This window comes from Abramis brama (genome assembly GCF_963993115.1).
Source record: "Abramis brama genome assembly, chromosome: 8".
NCBI lineage: Eukaryota > Metazoa > Chordata > Actinopteri > Cypriniformes > Leuciscidae > Abramis > Abramis brama.
In genome coordinates this window covers 20,359,474-20,373,686 of record NC_139970.1, presented here as the reverse complement: position 1 = coordinate 20,373,686, position 14,213 = coordinate 20,359,474, and the positions used below count along the sequence as shown (strand labels likewise).

At 38.1% G+C, this 14,213-nt stretch overlaps 1 protein-coding gene across 1 annotated transcript; it reads left to right on the top strand.

Annotated features, from left to right (window-relative positions):
• The first annotated feature begins 3,528 nt into the window (after positions 1–3,528).
• Positions 3,529–11,745, top strand: desma (desmin a). The gene is made up of 9 exons (XM_084121860.1): positions 3,529–4,257; positions 6,143–6,203; positions 6,375–6,470; positions 7,813–7,974; positions 8,094–8,219; positions 9,419–9,639; positions 9,735–9,778; positions 10,586–10,686; positions 11,309–11,745. The coding sequence occupies exons 1-9, from the start codon at positions 3,710–3,712 to the stop codon at positions 11,348–11,350; spliced, it is 1,401 nt and encodes a 466-aa protein (XP_083977986.1). The 5' UTR covers positions 3,529–3,709; the 3' UTR covers positions 11,351–11,745.
• The last annotated feature ends 2,468 nt before the right edge of the window (positions 11,746–14,213 follow it).

Sequence of the window (14,213 nt, the reverse complement as noted above, 5' to 3'; positions counted from 1 at the left end):
AATGAAATGTAGCCCTGAAGTCTAACTATAGGTCAGTGCTTTATAAAGGGACTCTTACATATTTTACATCTTTCAAACTGCTTTCCAATTCCCCTTGTCATGTTGGCTTTTACCCCCTTTTACATGGCATTTCACCTTGTTGGTATCTGTGTATGTCTGTTTGGTTGGTTGCTAGAGCAGCCAAAGGGTGTTTTTGAAAGACGACCTCCTGGGCAACTCCCACCACTCCCCATAACCCCTACCCATGCGTGGTTTCACATGTCCTGGCATAGACACCACATTCCCCCACCATCTACACTAACTTCCCAAGTTGGCAAATGGGAAATGAATATATATATATATATTTATTCAATTTATTTATTTATACAATTTTTTTTGTTGCAATTCTTATATTATATATAGGTTCAAACAAACAACCAACGTGGCCAACAAAAAATGGCCAACAAATTTTGGCAGACATTTAGTATTGATTCTTTTCACCCCCTCCCCCCTCCCCCCTCCCCCCTCCCCCCTCCCCCCTCCCCACTCCACACTCCCCACTCCACACTCCCCACACACACCTGGCTGAATGACTGCTTTGATACTTTTACCAAAAATCATTGCCATTCTTTTTATGATGAAATTGAATTACCAATGACATTCACCACTTTGCATTCACACACACTCACCTTGAAAGAAAATAGCTGATTAAATAAGTTATATATGTTACCGGCAAAGTGTGTAATCCGGCATTATATAGAATGCCTAGGTAATGTATAGAATTAGGTAATGTATTTTTTGCAAAAAAACATCAGGAATTCTATACATTGCCTAGGCATTCTATACAATACCGGGATTTCACACTTTGCCGGTAACATATGCATATAATAATTTGTATACCATTGCCATTGCTCCATGTAGAATAGTTCTAAAAAGTAATGTTTCATAGACCGGCTCTGATTACTTGGTTCCTCTTATATACAATAGCTGAAGTAGAAATAGTTTTTATTTAACATTAAATGATCACAATCAGCATAAAAGAAAGCTGAAGGCTGATTTTTCAAAAGTACCTTATGACAATATTTATTCATTCAATGTTTTGAATCAAAAAAGGTGCGGCCAGGTCAAAACTGTGAACACATAACAGGATAACTAAAGTGCTGTTCCTGATTTCCAGCAAATCTTCAAAATGCTTCCATTTAAATGTCAACTGTGTAATTCACACAGCAGTCAGATAGATTGTCGAGTCTCTGCCCCATCAAGTCCACAGTTTTTCCAAGAGGCCCTTAGGAAAGCAGCCTGGTGACGGGGCTCAGACTGGAAGTCTAATAATAGCCATGACAGCAGCAGCTGTGGAGTAACATCGCAACTTCTCGGTCACTATAGTTATAGCCTGGGGAACAGGAAGACTATGGGGGTTGGAGCAACAGAGATCTTATTCGGTATCACATATATTTGATGACACAAATACACAGTTTAGGTGCTCTGATTTCCCAGGTGCAATGAGAGTTTATGACACAAGGAAAACAAATTAAGAACATTTCATCATTGAAAGGATGATGTGATGTATCTAAAATATTAATCCTTCCTCACATGATGGTATAATATTTTATATAGCTGAAGGCATTTAAAGGCAAAAACATAAAATGAAACACATTTCACATATGCATAAAATGACACCATTTAGCATTATCATTAATGTTATTAATGTAAAAAAAAAAGTAACATATTTCAGGATTCTCACTAACACAAATTTATAAAACTCATAAATAATCATTTAGAATTCATTATAATTATTTTATTTTCTTGCTTGATCTCAAATTGTAATAAAATTAATCATGATAGGTTGTAATTTCTGTTTAATAAAGCAAAAACTAAATAGGGATAGTTCACCAAAAAAAATTATAATAATAATAATTTAGTCACTCTTATGTCGACTTCAACCTGTATTATTTTCTTTCTTGACATTTTGAAGAGTCCATTTGAAACTGAATAACACTAGGCACCATTATCTTTCATTGTTTGGACATATATCCATTGAATATGTATATTCAAAATAGCTTATTTTCTGTTCCACAGAAGATATAAAGTCATTCAAGTCTCGAATGACATGAAGGGGAGTAAATGCTGACAGAATTTTCATTTTTGGGTGAACTATCTTTTTTAAAAACCCTCTTGAAGACATATACCTCTAGTTGGGAATCATATTTTTACAAGATCATATTGGCCCGGTGTCATAGACAGGGTTTAGATTAAGCCAGGATTAGGCCTTAGTTAAATTAGGGCATTTAATTATATTTGATAAAGGTGCCTTAGAGAAAAAAAGAAAAACATCACTGGTGTGCATCTTGAGACAAAACAATGGCACCATGATTGTCATCAGCCGTTCCTTTAGCCTTGATAACTCTGTGTATATAAGCCTGGTTCACTCTTTCATTCACTGTGAGGTTTTGTAAACTGTTTACACTGCATCTCTGAGCATTCTCCCTGGTTTCATTGTCTCTTGGTTCTTGGGTTTTTGCCTGTTTCTTGGATTCCCTTTCTTGCCTTTGACTCCTACCTGTTTGTTTGTTTGGACTGCCTTCCTGTATTTGACCCTTTGCCTGTGTTTAGATTACGATTCTGGATGACTCAAAGCTGCATTTTGATCTCAACCTTTGTGTCTCGGAGCAGTTCATAACATAATATTTCATTAACGTTCACATAACCAAGATTAAACAAAACCAAAACATTTTAACGTGCAGAGAACATTAATTTATAACAATGGGAATCTTAGCTAAACATATCTTTGTTTGCTGGGGAGGGGCGTTACTTTGAAGACGATATGTCATGATTAAATCTAATTTCAGATTAAAATAATATTTCAAATAGAAGAGAGTGGTTTAAAAGGGTAGTATCCTGTTATTTTTGCAAAGGTGAAAACTAAAGTTTGGAATTAACATTGAAAAGAAAATTACCTAGAACTTTATCAGGTTTCACTTTATTTTGATGGTCCCTTCAACACATTCTGTTGACTATAAGTAACTTTGCATCTACATGTCTACTAACTCTCATTAGAGTTTTTGTAGAGTATTAGTAGACTGGTAGAGTTATAGGGTTAGAATAAGTTGACATGTAGTTGTAAAGTTACATAGTCAATAGAATGTCTGTTGGAGGAGCATCACAATAAAGAGTTAACATATATTACGCAGACAGTCTACTAACAGGCTACTCTAATGAGAGTTAGTTGACATGTAGTTGCAAAGTTACTTATAGTCAATAGAATGTTCAAAAGGGACCATCAAAATAAAGCATTACCCTTTATCATAAATACATCCAAATTTAACTGGCGAACCTTTCATATTGGACATTTTAAATAAGCAAAAAAACTCATGTAGAATTATCAGTGTAATATTGTTTTTACTGTGGTACAAGAGCTCTTCCTGGTAAGCAAAAGAAATGACAGCACATTCTACATGACGTGACCTGTGCCACCTCATGCCCCATCCATTTGCTCCACCCAGCTGCTGGAAACCAGACCTCATGACAGCTGAGGAAGCGAGGTTTAGAAAAGAGAGAGACAAGAGGGGGCCAATGTGTGGGGTGATAACAGTGACAGAAGAATGTGGGTGGGGGCAAATGGGGTGGTAGATACACTATATATAGCCCAGCTTTGCCGTTGACCCTCATTCTACCACGCAGTCCTAGAGACCCAGCATTTGCACACCGTACAAACCTTAGAGGCCCAGTCATGAGCAAGGCGTATTCAACTTCTGCCGAGACGGCTTCCTCTTACCGCCGTACCTTCGGCTCTGGTGTGGGCGCCTCCGTTTTTTCTGGCCGTGGTTCTTCTGGATCCTCTCGCATGTCCTCCAGAGTTTATGAGGTGAGCAAGAGCTCCGCTTCTCCCATTTATTCCAGCCACCGCGCATCCAGCTCCTTCGGTGGTGGCCAAATGAGGTCCTATGCCGGTCTTGGTGAGAAGCTGGACTTCAATCTGGCCGACGCCATGAACCAGGACTTCCTCAATACACGCACTAATGAGAAGGCAGAGCTCCAACATCTCAATGACCGTTTCGCCACCTACATCGAGAAGGTGCGCTTCCTGGAGCAGCAGAACCAAGCGTTGTCGGTGGAGATTGAGCGTATGCGGGGCCGTGAGCCCACGCGTATTGCTGAGATGTATGAGGAGGAGATGAGAGAGCTGCGCAGACAGGTGGAGGCACTGACCAATCAGAGGTCTCGTATTGAGATAGAGAGAGACAACCTGGGCGACGACCTACAGAAACTAAAACAGAGGTGAGCACTACAAGAAATATCTAGGAGAATGTTTGGTTTATGCAAATCTTTCGATTCATTCAGATTCTTTACTTTGAATTCAAATCTGAAATTATATTTCTAAATGAAGATTGACAGCTTTGTGTTCATCTTCCTTGAAGTTTGAGATAATACCTAGTTAACAGAGAACTGTGGCTAAAGTTCTCTCAAAGTAGTGAAGAAACATTCTCACAGTAACGTTAAAAGAACATTCATGCCATAAAAAAATGCTATTTATATATTCTTCATGGAATGTTTGGTTCTGAAATGCTTTCATTGGATGTTTGTCCAACATTTTTGTTACTGCTTGTTTCAGAACATTAAGAGAACATTCAAAAGGAACATCAAAATGTTTCCTTAACGTTCGCATTAACCAAGAAAAAACGTTTTAAACATCCAGAAATGACGTTTTCATAACTTAATGAGAATGTTAGCAAAACGTTTTTAGAGCTTATTTTTGTTAGTTGGGTCCTCCATTGGATATTGCCATAGTAAAAGTGTTGTGTTGAACTAATTTAATTTATTACTCTCAAAGAGCACACTTTACGGAAACATAGTGACATTTATTATATAATACATGGGGCCTGGAGGAAGCCACATAGAAGTCATGATGGTGCTCATAACTCATGCATGTCATTGAGTTGTGAATTTGGGAAAGGACATTCATGAGACATCTACTTACTATTTCTACTAAACTTCTTCCCAAAACAGTATAATTGGTATGCAATGGAAAGAAATGCAGAAATACCATGGGTTCCATGGCCAGATTTGTAAAACACAAGCAGTAGACATGAAACAGAGACCACAACAGGAAAGATATGGGTCAGGACCACCTCAGAGGTTAAAGACAACATACTTATGTCGGGGTATATGGTAACCCAACGTAGCAACCACCGGTGTAACCACCTCATGTATGATGTTGGAAAGAGTATAAGAGTGTTATTTCTATTTGCAAAAGGACCCAGGCTCCTATTACACTGCTCAGATTAGACTGCTATTATTAGCCTCTTCAATACACCCCCCAGCACTGCAGAGAATGCACGTCTCTAAAAATAACCCTTATCTTGCTCATAGTGTGTTGCGGGCTGTCTGAGCGCATTGCATTCAAGGGCCCCACAAAAACCACATCACGTTATCAGCACTGATTAATGATAACCGTTTAAAGCCTAGCAATTCCTGTGCATAGACATTGTTCAAAGTGAGCCTGATGGTGTGCTGACACATAGAGATTATATAGAACTCATTATATGATTTGCAGCTATAGCTATAAGTTCTGGCTACCCAGCATTGTATAAAAAAACAAAACAAAAACAATTACAATTAAAACATTCTGAGTATTGAAGCTCTCCATTACTTTCTAGTGCACATAGAGCCCTCAACTTTGGCCTGGTATGATTTATGAATACCTTTCATCTCTCTGATGAAAATATCAGATGGCAACTGACTGCCAACAATTACATTCATGAAACAGGATATGTGCCACATTAACAACATACCTCTTTCAATGGAGTCGGACATTTACATCCAACCTCAGCTATGTGTAACTCCAAGCATGTATGTGAGAATATAATGTTCCGTCTTGATCTCTGCGCATGAAGGAATGACAACTCCACAAGCCACTCTCAGCATATCTTAAAAACTGAGGACATGCAGGGCACCTTTTGCCATTAGAACAAGCTCTATTTCTGGCCATGTAGGAACTCCTCTATAACAAATTACAATATACGTCCTTAAAAAATATCTTAATTAAACTGTAAAAGCTTAACAGGCTAGAGAACTTTTAGGAAGGTACTCTATGTTTTAAGTCATATTTACTTCATGTATTACTTCAAATTAACATGAAGACTCTAATATCTCTATTCCACAGACTTCAAGAGGAGATCCACCAGAAAGAAGAAGCTGAGAACAACCTCTCTGCCTTTAGATCTGTACGTTCTTTACATCATCTTTAGTTTTTAGAAAAGTGTTGTCTAAGAAAGTTAACTTTAGCGACACATAAAACGTGATTGTTTTATACTCTTATATGTTGCGTTGTTTAACATGAAAGATATACACATTCATTTTGAAGGATAAAAACTGAATTGTTGTGCTCTCTGTAGGATGTAGATACTGCCACTCTGGCCAGGCTGGACCTGGAAAGACGTATTGAGGGTCTTCATGAAGAGATTGCATTCCTCAAAAAGGTCCATGAGGAGGTTTGTATACATCTAAAGTTACATTCCTCAACATATTTCACGACTATGTACGTGACTGACTGTTCATCTCTGTCTGCGACCTCCCTTGCTCTCATACCCAGCATTCAGCACGTACACTGACCTTTTACGAGGCTCTGAAGTCAAGTTCTTTAAATGCTCTGTCTGCTTTTTATTTGACATGCAAGGATAAAATGGTCACATGTGGGTCTGTGTGTGTCAGCTGCGCATTGGCAGTGAGGGGGCAGTGTAAAGCTGTGCAACAGATGCATCCCTATAATTAAACAGAGACAGATTCTCTGAGACACAGCTGTGAGGAAAAAGAAAAAGGCCTTACAAGGCCTACAATTACAACAGAGATGAAAAATAATTACAGCTACACTTTTTTTTTTTTTTTTTGCAACAGTGCCATTGAAGAACTATTTTGGGTTCTCCAAATACCATTTCAGTGATCAGTTGAAGAAGATTTGAATAATCTAAAGTACTCTGAAGATTCTTGTTTGGCATCAATGGTTCTATGAAGAACCATTGGATCATGAATCATGGATCCTTTCCATTGCACAAATGGTTCTTCATAGAGGAAAAAAGGTTCTAAAATGTTCCTTACACTAAAAATGGTTCTTTGAAGAACTGTTTACTGAAAGGTTCATTGTGGAACCAAAAATGGCTCTTCTATGGCATCGTTGTGAAAACCCCCTTTCAAAACCTTTATTTTGAAGAGTGTTTAAAGAAACACTAGGTTTCAAGGATATTAAAGGTTCTTAAAGGAATAGTTCATTTCAAATAGAAAATTCTGTCATCATTTACTCACCCTCAAGTTGTTCCAAACCTGTATGAGTTTCTTTCTTCTGCTGAACGCAGAAGGTATTTTGAAGAATGTCGGTAATCAAACAGTTGATGGACCCAACTGACTTCCATAGTATTTTTTTTTTCTTCCCCTACTATGGAAGTCACTGGGGTCCATCAACTGTTTGGTTACTGACATTTTTCAAAATATCATCTCTTGTGTTCAGCAGAAGAAAGAAATTCATACAGGTTTGGAACAACTTGAGGAACTTTTGAAATGAACTATTCCTTTAATGGAACCATCAATGCCAACAAAGAACCTTAAAAGTTTTATAGTCTCATTCATTACCATGCTGAGTTCCATAGGGTTCCGTACTATTTTCACCATTCCTCCCATGCAAATAAACCGTTCACATTATGATTGGATGGATACCTGCTTCACTCTCAGAATGCCACTTATTTTCTTTATACTCCAACCAAGCATCAACTTTTCAAGTAAAATGACAATATAAATAAGTGCACTCTGAAGCCATGTCTATGTGTTTACCTTTTCCTTTAGGAGATCCGTGAGCTGCAAAACCAGATGCAAGAGAGTCAGGTACAGGTCCAAATGGACATGTCCAAGCCTGACCTGACTGCCGCCCTCAGGGACATCCGCCTGCAGTACGAGGGTATTGCTGCCAAGAATATCGCAGAGGCTGAGGAATGGTATAAGTCTAAGGTCTGTCTCAGAGATTTTAGAAATATGCAGACATACAATTCAAAGGCTATATTCAGATCTTTGTATCTAGACTGAAAGTAGCCAGGAGTTTGAGCTAAACTATTTTGTTCCACCCACAGGTATCAGATCTGAGCCAGGCAGTAAACAAGAATAATGATGCTCTCAGACAGTCCAAACTGGAGACCATGGAGTTCCGTCACCAGATCCAGTCCTACACTTGTGAGATTGACTCTCTCAAGGGCACCGTAAGTCCTTAACCCTTAAATGCATGAATGTTTCGCTAAATGATGTTTTTATTAACAAAGTTTGGGAGAAGCACGTTCAGATAATTAAACACAGGTGGAGCACATTCAGATAATCAAACCTAATTAGACACGAGTGGAGCACACTCTGTTAATCAACGAGTTAAGAGGTGTGTATATATACAGCAAACTTACCTCCGTTCATTGACAGTTTAACAGCATCCCTCCACCACCCCATCCCCTCACTTCTAGTCCCTTTTAGTTTGAGCAGAAGTTTTATACCATCATCACTGTCCTCATCAGAGCTCATTTCCCAGTACTTTCAGCATCTAGATCATATTCATGATCTCATACATATTCTCAAAACTATAATTTTCAACACCTTCAAAATCAATATTTTGATCGCTGACAGCTTCTTCACCAGATCAACCATCAATGACACTATTATTTGCTCTGCAGACTGCAGTAAATCACTGAGCCATTTCAAGTTTTGCTGATGATACTTCCTATTCTTTTGTTTTCTGCGGTAACTATGAGTGAAACGTCACTTTATCATTGTGTATCAGACATTGCCACCTTATGGAATAAAAGTGAATTGCACTTATTCAGTCATCAAAGATTCAATTGTTGTTGTGCAGAAAAAAATATACTTGCACTGTTACACACCTCGGGTTGCTAGCGACCTTATACATTTTTTAGGAAAAAGTGAAAGTAAAAACAGGCATTCTTTTATCATTTTTTTCTTGTTATATTGTTTATAATTAATTAATTGAGGAATACTAAGAAGGTTGATGTCTAACTTAAAAAAATGAATGAAGAGGAGGGTAGTGAATGACGTCCCGGGTCACTAAAGACCCGAGCTATGCGTTTAAGGGTTAAAGATCCTGCGCATGGGCTCTAAACCAAGTTATTATTTCCCAGCCAAAACAAATATTAGCTCAGCCTCTGCACACCTGAATCCACCTTATTACTAAGTCTTTAATATGTTTCCCCTGGTGGTCCATGAGTAAATTTGATTTGGTAAATAACCAACAGTAATGGCACACTCTATCACTACAAATCTACTGAGTTCATTCTCAGTTTTTATTATTACTCAACTCAGTTCATCTCAACTACGGTCTTGCTTTTCTTTCTGTACATCAGTTTCACTCATAACCCCCCCCCCCCCATCTTTCTCTACCTTTTTGTCATTCTGTCTGTAGAATGAATCTCTGATAAGGCAGATGAGGGAGATGGAGGAAAGGCTGGGTCGCGAGGCCGGTGGTTATCAGGACACCATTACCCGTCTCGAGTCTGAGATTGCAAAAATGAAGGATGAGATGGCTCGCCATCTCCGTGAGTACCAGGATCTGCTGAATGTTAAGATGGCACTGGATGTGGAGATCGCCACCTACAGGAAGCTTCTGGAAGGAGAGGAGAGCAGGTAAGATTATAGAAGGTATTTGGACAGATTTGGCTTGTTCTTAACTGATATAACAAAACATTATTTCATATTATTATTATTTATCTTGTTTTCAGGATCTCTCTGCCTGTGCAGACCTATTCTTCCTTGAATTTCAGAGGTGAGTTCTTTAAAAGAGAAACTAGCCTACCAACGACATCATGTTGTTCGAAACATATATGACTATTTCTCTTGCAAAGCATAGAGGAACTTTTTTCTTTTTTTTTGTCCACACAATTAAAGTCATGGGGTTTCCAAACTACTTTGGGTAACACTTTATTTTGATAGCCCACTTTAAACATTCCACTGACTATAATTAACTGTTGCAACTACAACAACCAGTCACTAGAGTATTAGTAGACTGTCTGCTTAATATCTGATAACACTTTATTGTGATGGTTCTCCAAAAGAAATTCTAGTACCGACTATAAATAACTTTGCAAGTCACATTATTCTACTAACCCTAACCTAACAATATGCTAATACTCTAATGAGAGTTAGTTGGCACGTAGTTTTAAAGTTAGGCTACTTATAGTTAGTCGAATGTCTAAAGTAGAGTATCAAAATAAAGTGAAACCCAACTTTGGACCCCAATCAACTCCCATCTTCCAAAAATGTAGAAAGTAGAAAGATAGCCATACAGTTTTGAAAGAACAGTAAATGATGACAGAATTCTCGATTTTGGATGAACTATCCCTTAAATTAAGTTTGTTGAGCAAAATTCCTGTCTTCTTCAACCACAAGGGGGGGCAAAACCATTATTTTTTTTTTTTTTAATACTTCAGTCTTCTTGTGCTTTGTGTTTTGAGTACCTAAACTGATATCAGTAGCCTAATGTAAAAGATGATATCAGTAATGCAAATGCAGTATTTATGTATTTGTGAGGGTGAGTTTAATGATGCTGAGGTTGTGTATTTTGTTGTAATAGAAACAAGCCCAGAGCAGCACCACCAGCAACAACAGCGCGGATCTGAAATCCACTCTAAGAAAACAGTTCTGATCAAGACCATTGAGACTCGGGATGGCGAGGTAACATGCATGCACAAACAAACAACCTCCTGATACTACTATTATTGTCATTAATGGAATATACAGACTGTCCAGTCTCAAAAACATGTTATACACATAAACACGCACATATGTACTGTATATAATCATTATCATCCAAATTATTTTCTATTTTACTCTAGACTAGGACAACTAGTAAGGGCATGAACGCCCTCAGTGCTCAGTGTGTAAGTTCAGCCATGGCCTGTTTCTACAGTCCTTTTCCCAAACACATTCCCAAAAAAATCCTGTTCCCTATTAACCAGCACTGGGTTGCACAACAGAATACTCCATGTATCACTGTTAATATCTGTTAATATTCTGCTCTGCTGAATAATACAGAAAGTATTTCTGCACAGCACATATGGAGAACTTCATTTATGAAAGAATGTGTCTTGCACAAGCCCAGTATCGATTTGCAGCAGGAAAGGGGCTGTTTTAACTTCTAGAAAAACCTCTCCCAACCGTCTCTGTTCCTTGTTATGGAGTATCACTTTTTTAAGCACTTTTGTGTTTTCCCAGCATTTATGTGCAGCATGTGAATCATCTGTATCCTATCCAGACACCCTCTCTCTAATCATTCCCTTTATTTCAATCCCTTCAGGTCGTCAGCGAGTCCACACAGCACCAGCAGGACATCATATAAAGCCAATGAAACAGATTGAATTACATAGAAACCCTTTCCCTAACTTACATTTTCACAGATGGCCTCAGGCTTTTTATGCACACACCCAGTATTATCATGACCCATTACTGCATGTGTGGATGACGCACAAAGACGAAAGGAAAGTGAGCTGAAGAACGAGAGGGAGAACCAGCGAAACGGCGCAATACAAATACTGTCTGGAGTGGAATTGGAGTCTGAAAGTGGCCAGTTGATCTCAGAGTTTCTGTTTATATGAATGTACATGTGCATGTGTAGTTGGGTCATAATGGGAAAATCTGAGAAACTGTGTTCCACCTCTACATAAAGACAACAATAAAATGTTCTGTATTTTCCTCTTATAAAATTGAAGGCTTCTGTGCTTTTGTATTAATCTCATACATTATATGAAGCAATAAGTCAGTTTCTGGGTAGACAACATCACACAAAAAGGAATTGAACATTTCGACTGTTATTGCCCAGGCAAAAAGGTTAACATTGACATTTTGTCAATTCGGAGTAAATTAAATATTAAATAGCCTTACATTATGGAACAAAATATAAATGTAAAATATAAAATAAAACAAACAAAAAAATGTAATTAGTAAATGGCATACAATTTACAGTTTGCTAAATGATTAAATGCAAACTTTTCAGTAAATTTTAATTTATGGAAAACACCCTTATTCATTATTTTTCAGGTAAGAGCGGGTGCAACCATTTGTAATTTTAATGTCTGGCTCATTCCTTACAGTTTTTTAAGCTGTACAAAACAGTTTGTTACGCTGCTTGATATTGCAAACTGGTATTTCTTACCATATTATTTTAATGTATTGTCTTAATTATAAACGCGCTTGTTTGTAGCGCAAACAGTTTTACAGTTTACTGCACTTTGATTATATATTCTTCTCGTTATTTCCCTATTAGTGGAGCGGCTAAGTGATATAATCGTTCAGTTTATGATACAAGCGTGAAAATTGGCATGAGCAGTCTCCATGGGTCACTTGACAAGAAAATTGTCCGAGCCACTTGAAATTTCAAGATTTTTCAAAATGGCTGATGGCCGACACCTTAGTGGAGCAGTTAAGTGATATAGTGGTTTATTTGGTGATACAAGCATGAAAATTGGCATGAGCAGTCTCTGATGGTCACTAGACAATAAGCCACCCACAGCTACTTGAAATTTCAAGATGGCGGCCATTTTTCAAGATGGCCACCACCAGTGGAGCAATTAGGCTTAAGAAATCATTTACTTGGTGATACAAGCATGAAAATTGCCATGAGCTGTCTCAAAGGGTCATTTGACAAGAAACCGCCCACAGCAACATAAAATTTCAAGATGGCGGCAATTTTTCAGGATTACTGCAGCCCGCCATGTGGATCTTTAAATTATACATTTTCTCATAGAAATGTATTGGGTTCCTCAAAAGACTTTGTCAAGAGAGGTAGTTTGACTGTGTTTTGTCTGACTCCTCACCCATGACCTGTCCAGTTTGGTAAAGCCTGTCAGGAGTTGCCTCCCACCGGCATAGCTCTCAGGGTTCATTGAGGTACACAAGCTCCCTTACCACGACAAGGTAACAAGTGACCCACAGAGACTGCTCATGCCAATTTTCATGCTTGTATCACCAAATAAACCACTATATCACTTAACTGCTCCACTAATGTGTCGGCCATCTTGAAAAATGGCCGCCATCTTGAAATTTCAAGTGGCTCGGACAATTTTCTTGTCAAGTGACCCATGGAGACTTTCTCATGCCAATTTTCACGCTTGTATCATAAACTGAACGATTCTGCCAAACATAAGCACTTAGCCGCTCCACTATATAGCGGCTAATAAATCGGAAGTCTCGCACCTTCACAGAAAACACTTACCGCCGCGTTGAAAAATAACCTGGATAGAGTGCATTTTACACGTGTCCTAACCAGATGCAATGCGATTAGATTCCTATGGAAGGCCAAAAGGTTAAAAAAACATGTGAATTTAAACACGTAAAATATGCATATTTCACGCGTTAAAGACGTGTTTGCATGGTAACAACGTTACGATTTTTCACGCGCGTGTTTGCGTGTTGTTAACGTGTTAAAATTCATGTGTTTTTTTAACCTTTTAGCCTCCCATAAGCAACACCAAACGCAATGCGCGACAAAACCAATCAAAAATCACAGCCAATCAGAAGAGCATGTGTGGGCTCTCTCTGCAAGGGCAATGCACTCGAAAAAGAAATAGATAAGTAGGCCTACATAATAAAATTCATAATTATTACACAATTTTAACATAATTAATAGCACATACTGAGTGACTGATACAATCTTTGTCATATAGAAAACTGAGTTCAGTTTGTTCTTACCTTTCATTTATTTTTAAGATCTGAGATAAATTATCCATTGTCGCTTTCATATGGCTATAGACTTCATGTAGCCCTGCCTCTTTTCAGCGCTGCGCTCCTTGTGTTCTGTCTTCTGGTTTGTATTTCCACAGCATGAAGGTAAGATCTTACGGATTTATGAATGAACCGCTCTTTTTAAAATCTTCCTGCTCTACTGACACTGGTTATGACATCCGCTTCAGACATTACAGTGCTAATGATAACTTTCAGTAACTCTACAATAAGGAAATCCACTTCACCAACAAAATACTCGACAGCGATGCCATAGAAATATACAGAACTACCTCAGAACGTTCAAAAGACAGAATTCTATATGGCTGCACAGTTGTTTCTATAAAGATCTATAAAGGTCACGCAAAATGATATTCAAACTCACATTACGACATTTTTCAACTCAGTGTTTGAAACCAACACACAAAACGACTGCTAGAGACACAAATAAAACTCTTAGTCAACATGCACCAATGCCACAATTT

Excerpts from the sequence above, each read along its gene's own strand:
- desma (XM_084121860.1), top strand. The coding sequence starts at position 3,710 with ATGAGCAAGGCGTATTCAACTTCTGCCGAGACGGCTTCCTCTTACCGC. Across the intron at positions 8,220-9,418 it reads TTGACTCTCTCAAGGGCACC|AATGAATCTCTGATAAGGCA; the intron begins GTAAGTCCTTAA and ends TTCTGTCTGTAG. Across the intron at positions 9,640-9,734 it reads CTGGAAGGAGAGGAGAGCAG|GATCTCTCTGCCTGTGCAGA; the intron begins GTAAGATTATAG and ends TCTTGTTTTCAG.